Raw genomic sequence first — 10,132 nt, forward strand, 5'->3', positions numbered from 1 at the left:
GAGAGTCACGTTAAAAGACTACTGAAATCAGAATGTTGACTCTCCTGAAAAGATCACTCACCAGACCATTACAACAGACCCTGTTATCCCCCCATCTGCCATCGCCGTTCCAGGTGAAACCACTATCCTACTTGTCGGGGATTCCGTTTTGAGGTATATCAGCCCAAGAAGACTGGCCCCACGTGAGGAACGGGTCTACAGAATCTGTATTCCGGGGCTGACGGTAAATCACTTGACAAACTGTTTACATAGCCTCGTTGTTTGTCGTTCAGTGAAGACTGTAGCCTTTCACACGTGCGTTAACAGCTGTCCTTCTTAACCAGTCCCAAAGAGTCATGGACAGAGCTTTTCACTGTCTATTGAAATGTTTTCCCATAATTCACTGTTGTAGCCAGTTCCATCATACCAGCCAGGGGCCGCCACAATCGAAACAATGCAATATTTCCATCCAACAAAAAACTTAGTTCCGTTTGCAAGGACCATGGTGTCACCTTCATTGACAACCATGACACATTCACTGCCACTACAGGTGCTCCACGACTGGCCTGTACCAAACGTTAGCCCACCCAAGTACAAAGGGGACAGCAAAACTTGCAGTTGATTTAAAGCAGGCCTTCCACTGCTGGACAGATAATTATCACAGAGGTAGACGTGAAACAAACAATCCTGATGATAATTTCTACCCCAGCCGTATTCAATGACTGAGAAATGCGCAACCTGTACAGGGCGATGGCAATCGGCATCCCCATTCCTTGATGAACAGAGCAGGCCCCCATCTGCGTTCAACTCAGTCCATTATTCATGATGAATGCCCTCCCTCTACCTCGTCCTTCCATTTCCCTTCACTTCCCAGACACCGCTCACAATTTATGGAACCAGCCTATCATCAGCCCCCACCCCATCCTGCTCCTGTCCTAGATACCATTGATGAAAGAAGGCATGCCTTACCCACTCGTTTTCCTGTTAATCATTACCCAACTTCTTCATATAATACGGGCAACGACAATGGTGATTTGATGCTTGCTCCATACAATACATAACACATCCCCCCTACTCAACATGGCAATTATGACATGCCATCCCACCCCAACACACCCAAACAGCATGTTTAATGTGTCAGATGGGAATCAACACGACCCCTTCAATCGGACTGTCGGTCAAACCAGACCACAAAATGACCAGTTCCACCCAATGGCCATGGCATTGTTGAATATGGCTTTTCAGATGCTATCTCAACGTAACTGATTTGGGTATTAACAGTTACTTGCTTTCATTCCAGAGAAAACATTTCCCAATTCAATTGGAGTAAACTCATAATGAGATTGTAAAAGTCATTAAAGTGAACGAAATGGTTAAATGTCTCGGTGAACAACATGATACATAACTTTTGAATGTCGACGGATTTTGTGATTATGTGTAGTATCCATTCAGATCAATTCGTATCCATTCCATATTCGATTCATTGCAGTATATGTGCACAAATACTTTCTCTTACATTTCCATCTATGATTCGTGGTTCTTTCTGTGCAAGGTTTGTGTCTATGTGTCTTTGACTGGGGTTAAAGATGGATTTGTAACGGATAAAATTCTTGATTTGATACTATTCGCAAAATTCCATGTTTATAAGTGTAGATGGAACAACAGTAAACCTCATATAGCTGCCTTCCCTAGAATGCTAAAAAAACAGATATCATGTGGAATGCTGTTCTAATGTGATGAAAAGCAGAATGCTTTTTGACCAAAAATGTCCTCCCCACAAACCACTGTTTGAATAATTTCCTATTTCAGAAGTGGAAAATGGTACATGTAACAACCATCTCTCTCTACTTTATTTCGTGATGTTCCTATTTATAGGACTATCGTCTGGAATGTTTTTGGCATAGTTTTCTTTGCAGAGATTGCAAGGCATATTAATGCGAGAGGTGATTTGACAGTTTGACCGCCCCTTCTCTCTCTCTCTCTCTCTCTCTCTCTCTCTCTCTCTCTCTCTCTCTCTCTCTCTCTCTCTCTCTCTCTCTGTCTCTTCTCTTTCCATCTCTCGTTTCCTCTCCAGCTGGTTCATTCACATTATTATAAGGTTCAGCATCCGAACTTTTCCCTCTTGCATCAAATATGCGAAATATTCTTATTAGTTTATACTTTAAATAGCATACAAGAAGATATTATCTTTCCCCATCCACCCTGACAAATAGTGACTCACATGCAAAGTGTGCCAGTGAAGGGTTGAAGAATAGCTTTTTTTGTAAGAAATGTGTGTTCTTGATTTTCTTTTCGAATGCACTTTGACGTTTATATATCTGGTGCCTTGTTTTGTAAAGCTAAATGTGAAAGATCAGTCTTGTTATTTGCATTTTGTTTGTTTGTATTTTGTATTTCTTTTTATCACAACAGAATTCGCTGTGTGAAATTCGGGCTACTCTTCCCAGGGAGAGCGCGTCGCTTTCTACAGAGCCACCCATTTTTATTGTATTTTTTCCTGCGCGCAGTTTTATTTTTTGTTTTTCCTATCGAAGTGGATTTTTCTACAGAATTTTGCCAGGAACAACCCTTTTGTTGCCGTGGGCTCTTTTACGTGCGCTAAGTGCATGCTGCACACGGGACCTCGGTTTATCGTCTCATCCGAATGACTAGCGTCCAGACCACCACTCAAGGTCTAGTGGAGGGGGAGAAAATATCGGCGGCTGAGCCGTGATCCGAACCAGCGCGCTCAGATTCTCTCGTTTCCTAGGCAGACGCCTTACCTCTAGGCCATCACTCCACATAAAACATACATTTTGATGTATTACCACTTTACGTTTCGTAATGTATGTGTAATTAAATGTATAATGTCCCTCTTGGGAAAAACAAGAAAAAAAGAAAAAAGAAAAATAATTTCACACAGTGTACATATTTTTCACTTTATACTTTGATGTGATGAGGTGAATCTGTGATGTCCATATCATCCAATTAAATCACAAACGTATCACTTGAGCGTGTGTTAAGCTACGCTTTGTTCAGTCTGTAATTGTTGTCTTTTGTTGTCGTTATGGTTTGCCTGTGTTGATTTGTTTCACATGTCTATCATATATTTTTCCTTTGAAAATATATGCTTTTGAAGATTGCAGTGTGGACATGTTCATATTACTGTGTTTCTGTTTACAACATAGGCCCTCTGTCTCAGTGTTAGTCTGTCTCTGACTCTCTTCATCCATCTGTCTGTCTGTTCTCTGTCTGTCTGTCTCTCTTTCTCACTCTCTCTCTCTCGCTCTCTTTCTCTCTCTCTCTCTCTCTCTCTCTCTCTCTCTCTCTCTCACTCCTTCCATCCCCTCACTTACTATCACCATCCTCCCTTTTGTTTCTTTATCGTGACTTGATTGTGATATCGATGATTCTCGTTCCACGTTCGTAAAATCTCATCTGATTGTATCTATATTTGTTCTCACCGTGTGTGTGTGTGTGTGTGTGTGTGTGTGTGTGTGTGTGTGTGTGTGTGTGTGTGTGTGTGTGTGTGTGTGTGTGTGTGTGTGTGTAAGGGGGACAAACAAACAGAGAGACAGACAGAGAGAATGTTTTCCCTGTCAAGTAATCATCTCCCAGGTAAGACTGGTGAAATCGTTTAACCTGACACTGTGTAAAGATGTGTTCCCTCCATGGACCATGCAGGCACTGCCCAACACCAGACCATGGATCTCCTCCCTACAGTGAAGACACCACGGACCCTGGTCCTGATGCTGGCTGCTCACTTGCTGATGGCCACGGCGTCTGAGACTGGTTCTCCATCAGGCTTTGCACATCCCGGCCGTTGCCATAGAATTCCTGGCTTCAGGGTGAACAACGTGGACCGCATGTCACTGGCCAGAGGTCACTCGACAATTGTGGCCTTGTTGTCCAGCGACAGTTCCTGCTCCATTCGCCATGCCCGCAGGTAAAAATGATTAAATGACGCGGTGGTTGTGTTCCTCTTCTTGGCATCAAGGCACGATGCGTGTGGTGGTCACGGGAAGTGCTGAGCTGACAGTGTTCACCGGACACATTGAGCTGAATGTTTCTATTTGGAAATGTTTCCGTGATCGCAGGGAAAGCAAAGTATAATTAGGATATATATATATATATGTGTGTGTGTGTGTGTGTGTGTGTGTGTGTGTGTGTGTGTGTGTGCAGATATGTTGACGCGACAAAGATCCTGGTAACATCCGCCTTGTGTGTCTTTCTGTGATTGGCGGTGGGTGGAGAGAGGAATGGGGCTGTGTCAGTATGAATACCTGGTGTTTGTGGCGATGTGTATGAAATGTATCCGCATCAATGTATGTATGTGTAATCGTATTGGTAAACATTCTGGGCTCTCCAGAGATAGGGCGTCCAAATATTCATTATTGTTATTATCATCATCATTATTATTATCATTACTATTACTCTACACTTCCTGTCACAATGACATCCCAGCGTCAACCAGGCCCGAGAGATACAGATACTTGTGGTGTTGGGCAGGAAATCAGAGCAACACACCCAAACAGGCATCCGTGAAATGGATGACACTCGATCGTGTGGTGACAATCTTCCCATTTAAGCACACAGCACACTCAACTCTGGGTAGGAGCCGGTCGCCAAAGCGGCTGGTTAATGTCGACAGTATTCATATCCATACAATAATCCGCATTACCCGTTTGAGTAGCAATATTATTCTATCTGTGAAAACTTAATGTCTAGTTAGTGATCTACATTACCTGATCAAAATCATAGTATCATGGTGTCCTGTATCAGAATGGAACACCTGCATGGAGACTTTCAGACCCAGGGCACAGACGTGTACATGATGATCGTGGACGGAGGACCCAGACCGGCGCCTGGAGAGGATGGAGTCTTTGAGAACATAGTGTCCTTCCCCATCTACCATGATGATGACAACAGGACGATCTGGAGACAGGTGTTTCAAGGGAATGAAGGCAACGTCTTTCTTACTGACAGGTCTGTGGCAGAATTTCACAAACGCGAAACTGAGTGCACATGTACGTCTCTGTGCAAATTATATGTGTATACTTGTCTTGCTCAATGAATGATTTGTGCATTGCTGGCACAGGCAAAAAATTTAATGGTTTGCGCATTAAGTTAACGGTAAACGTTTGGCCATTAGCGATAAGATACAATCATACAACATTGCGCATTACCGGTAGTCAGCAAACAAAGTCAGCTGACAAACCTTCAGTTTCATGGCATAAAGGAGCACGTGTTTCTGACGGACATTGCCCATTACCCTTGTCTATCACCGGTAATGCGCATTGCCCAATGGGCATTAACCGTGATTGAACACACACACACACACACACACACACACACACACACACACACACACACACACACACACACACACACACACACACACACACACACACACACACACACACACACACAGAGTCTCGGGGGCATGCGGGGTTCTTGGATATAGATTTTTCTTACGTTTTCAAACCGAAATTTTGCCTCTATACTGACGTTTAAGATAGACATGAACTAACGATGTGTGCATATATGTACACTAAAAAAAAGAAAAAGAAAAGAAATAATAACAATATGAACGTATATATAACAATATGAACAAATTATTCGTGAATCATTCATGATTTTATTTGCGGGTCTTGGACGAACAAACTGTTTACGTGTGCAGGTGTGGACGGGAAACCAGTCGCATCCCCGTTAGTTTTCTTGGCTACATGGGTGCGTTGCATGGTGTGGTAAAGATATTTGGACTAAATGTTTGCGGCAACTGCAACCTAAACCAGACAGGATCAGACTGACGTGACAGGATGTTGGGAAAATCGCTAGCTGGGCGGATGTCCTCTTTAAGGTGGATCACAAGCATTCCAGAGAGCTGGATTTGGAGATTGTCGTTCTTACAGCCACCACATCATCTGTTGAAATGGTTGTCCCCAGAAAGCGTGAAGCTTTGCACAAAGCGATACAAGTGTACAGCCACGTGGAAATGAGAACTGCTGTCTTTATTCTCTTGTTTAAAGAAAATTGAACATCTGTCATTTCATAGTACTTTTGTTTTTAAGTCATCACTTATGTATCTTTATATTCTTTTTATTTTGTATTTTGTCTCTTCAAAGTGTGGTCGTTATACCTTTATCACTTTAAAAAAGTCTTCAAGGACACTATTCATCGATTTTGATTAAAAAATTCCACACTGCCATCCATTACACACGCGCGCGCGTGCGCGACAATCATATTTTGATCACCTATTTGTGTATTTGTTAAGAAAACTAATTCACCTGTTTGTAATCTTTGTATTCGTACAAGTTATTTACTATTATTGTATATAATGAATGCATCAGCATGCTTATTCTTCTTTTTCTATGGAACACATATGGAGAAATAAAAACAGAACAATTTTTAACTTTTTTTATAACTTGGTTTGGTATGTGAGAGTATATGCCATTGTGTGCTCAGTTATGTCAAAATCAAACATAACGCAATAACCTTTTTGTTACCCCACCACCTGCACCATTCAGTGGCATTACTCCCACTCTGTATTTCCCGAGTCTCCCATACACAGTCACACACAGGCTCGTCTGCTGCAGTCTGAACACCTGCAGTTCTCGGGGAACTATCGATGTTCGGGCCACACACCAGAGGAGATCCTGCACTGCTGCAAAGTCACTTTTCTGGTTTTAAGTAGTGTCTGTTCTGATTCAGCATACGCGGGACATAACCTGCGAAGCCCCCAACTGACACTACAAATCTCTTTATGAAAACTGCCCCCACATCCCTCCAGTAACAGCCCCCAGTGAATCTGGCGACACTGAAGACCGTGACAGGAACTCGGAGGGGGAATTCAACTGATATCACCATGAGAGCAGGGCATGAAAGGCCACATAATTTGGGACTTTTATATTTTGATGTTGAATGAAGATGACGATGTTGGTGTGTATGTCCTTTTAAGTTTTGGGACCAAATGATAAAGCTGTACTCACGTTTCCTTTCATAAACATATCGGTATCCACCAGTCTCAAAGAAGATACAGAAACCTGCATGGTTGATAAAGAAATTGGACACATCCTTGAAGTAGACGGTCCTCGACTGTGTAGTCCCAGTCTACCCATTTAAACCCAAACCACACTCACCTCTGGGTTGGAGCTAGTGACAGGCCGAAAAAAACCCACCTATACTGGGACTCTAACCCATGTTTTCCCAGTCGTCAAACTGTGAGTTTCCAATTCGCTACAGCCGCTGGTATGTCGTATCCTAGTGAGGCGAAAATATGATGAGTAGGACCTAAATCACCATTTCTATGAGGCTCACCACACCAAGGGCAATCAGCTGCTTCGGACAAGCATTCCCACGTGCTGAGAAGGACCTAGAGTTATGCGTTTAGTTTTTGACTTGATTCACGAAGAGAAAGAAAATGGTGAGGATTTCGTGAGGGGAAATCAGAATATTTTCTTGAGCATGGAAATTCAATGGAGCATGTGAAGGTAATAGCGAATTTCTGAATCAGATGATAGTGTACAACTCTCTATGCTGCTTTGCAACAACACAATGTTATTCTTGGTTTGACAAAGGTCAAGAACTTCAAGGAATATTTCTCTGTCCCTTTTATTCACCTGTATGTAAAGTGATTGGACGCACTAAACAATACCAACTTGACGCTGTTCGCCTTTGTCTCAGCAAATCTGGTAGTACTTACTTAATTGGTATGGCCCATTTCATTTCCCTTCTCATTCCATTTCCTATCATTAAAAGTGCAGAAAAAATCGAGAATGTCACAGGAGCAATTCATTCACGTGTACGCTGTTTGACGTCAATATAAAAATGGTGTTGCGCATTTGACATTTCTTCGGATATATTTCGCTGTTGAGATAACTACATGACTGTAAAACTTCATGCATGATCGCCGATTTGTAAAAGTCGTGAGATGGCTTTTGTAGATACCTGGGTGAATAATACAAACTGTCAGATTTCTGTGCCATTAAAACATGAGTTGGACACTTTGAAATGTTTAGAATGTTAAGGAATGTATTTCTTGCATGTTGTGTTTTCAGAAGGCATGTGAAAACATTACACGTGCTTCTCTCCGATGGTTACACACAAACATAACGAATTAATTCATTATTTTTACTGCCAATACAAGTATAAATATACAAACACAAAGAGAGTAAATCAATTTATTCATTTTTGGCCATCAAGACAACCACACATATAGAGAAAGAAAGAACCCAATCAGTCATTTTAACTCTAAATATAAACTGTAATCACGCGCACAAATATAAAGAATGAACCCAATTGAAAGTTTCCATTGTCAGCTCAAATACATGTGACAAAAACTGCCAATTTATTTTATTGTGCATGTGCATTGGAAGAGTGCACAGGAAGTGACAAGAACACACTCCCACACTGGCAGGCCGTGCAAAGAGGTCACTCACAACGGTCAGCATTTGAACGATGATACGGAGAAGAAAGTGACACAGAAGAAATTCACAAGTAATTCGGTGATCCATAGCTACAAATCGTTGAAAAAGATACCATGTCATTGTCTAGGTCATTAGAAAACGTTTTTGAGCCACACACGATGTCAGTGCATGTCGGATTTAATCAGCCAAAGGACTGACAGTCGAAGCACAAGACAACCTGGTACATAAATTAAATCAACGAGACTTGAACGAAACCAGTCAACAACTTTAATCTCAACATGGTGGTAACGGCACAGAAGCTTTCTTCCAGTCTACATGATTCAGACAGATGCACATACGCACATACGTACGGTATTTCCAAACCAAGCAATTGACTGAGTTACTTTAAATGGTGTCATCTCAAATCATGAATGATAAATCTGTCGATGTTTGAGTGTTAGAAGAAAACAAAAATTACTGGCAGAAGTTGAATTAACTTTATTCGTCATCTTAAAGTATTACGTGATTTACTCATTTCCATTGCTTAGCACTGAGGTGTACATCTCTCTCTCTCTCTCTCTCTCTCTCTCTCTCTCTCTGTGTGTGTGTGTGTGTGTGTGTGTGTGTGTGTGTGTGTGTGTGTGTCTTTGTCTCTCTCACTCTCTCTCTCTCTGTCTCTGTCTCTCTCTATCTCTCCCCCCCCATATATATATATATATATATATATATATATGTGTGTGTGTGTGTGTGTGTGTGTGTGTGTGTGTGTGTGTGTGTGTGTGTGTGTGTGTGTGAATGTCAATAAATTTACTGATGTCTCTTTGACAGCATTGATGATTTTCTGTGTAAGCTACATGACGTTTCATGAGATACATTCTGCTGTATTTGGATTATGTTGTTCTTGTTTGTTATTCTGTTCATATGTATAAAAAAATATTAAGAAACATTAAAACAGGTAACTGAGTCCAAATCACGTGTATCAAAATCGGTCTGGCGGTCTATAACAATCCATTCTCTCCATTCGTGCGCGCGTGCATATCAATAAACTCCGAAAACACAACAGCTTGTAGGTAAATTTCATTTAATTTTAGAACACACTCGTCACCTGTTACAGCACGTTCAGATGACACTGCCCTTTTCGAGGCGTCAGCGTGATCTGTCAAAGGTTTTATCGTTTTACGCTCGCACTATTCTGCCATAGAACACTGCCATAGGCGTATGATCATTACATTTTAAATACACTCCTGTACTTTGAAGACACCAGTAGAAGTAAAACTCTCACTGCAGTCTGGCTCTTGTCCTTCTTTGAATCACACTCCGACAAAAGCTCTCAGATGAAAACGTCACCCTTCATTCTACTGAAATGGGAATCCACTGACTCTCAAAAAAACAAAATTCAACACTTGTTTTTACAGTGTTGAATGTATTGGAAGTATTACATATTTCCGGTTTTTACATGGCACATTGGGTCCTGGAAGTATTACGTATTTTTCGTTTCTATATGGCACATTGAAATAATTTTCTGGAAATTTCTATGTTCTTGGACTATAATTTATACTTCACTTCTTTAGTTCATACTTCATCTTGCTAACTAAACGTTACATAAATCGTTTGAACCAGCCTAAAGGATTCTTCTTGGGGCAATGAATCTTTTTGTGGCAATTTTATTATTGTCGATTTACCTCGCTTTCTTTTGCAGGATTGCAAAACAAACCTCAGACAGAGCTTCCTCGTCCAGAGAGTTGCTGACTTCTGGAATTCACCGGCCA

At 41.4% G+C, this 10,132-nt stretch overlaps 1 protein-coding gene across 1 annotated transcript in view; it reads left to right on the forward strand.

The window, feature by feature from the left end:
* Positions 1-6,816, forward strand: part of LOC143294566 (selenoprotein P-like) — a 9,976-nt gene extending 3,160 nt beyond the window's left edge. The window contains exons 2-5 of the mRNA XM_076605941.1: positions 3,643-3,904; positions 4,741-4,944; positions 5,639-5,700; positions 6,749-6,816. Of these exons, the coding sequence (XP_076462056.1) occupies positions 3,643-3,904; positions 4,741-4,944; positions 5,639-5,700; positions 6,749-6,816 (596 nt within the window). The remainder of the gene's footprint in view (positions 1-3,642; positions 3,905-4,740; positions 4,945-5,638; positions 5,701-6,748) is intronic.
* Positions 6,817-10,132: the final 3,316 nt, after the last annotated feature.

This window comes from Babylonia areolata, chromosome 20 (genome assembly GCF_041734735.1).
Source record: "Babylonia areolata isolate BAREFJ2019XMU chromosome 20, ASM4173473v1, whole genome shotgun sequence".
In the NCBI taxonomy this organism is placed as follows: domain Eukaryota; kingdom Metazoa; phylum Mollusca; class Gastropoda; order Neogastropoda; family Buccinidae; genus Babylonia; species Babylonia areolata.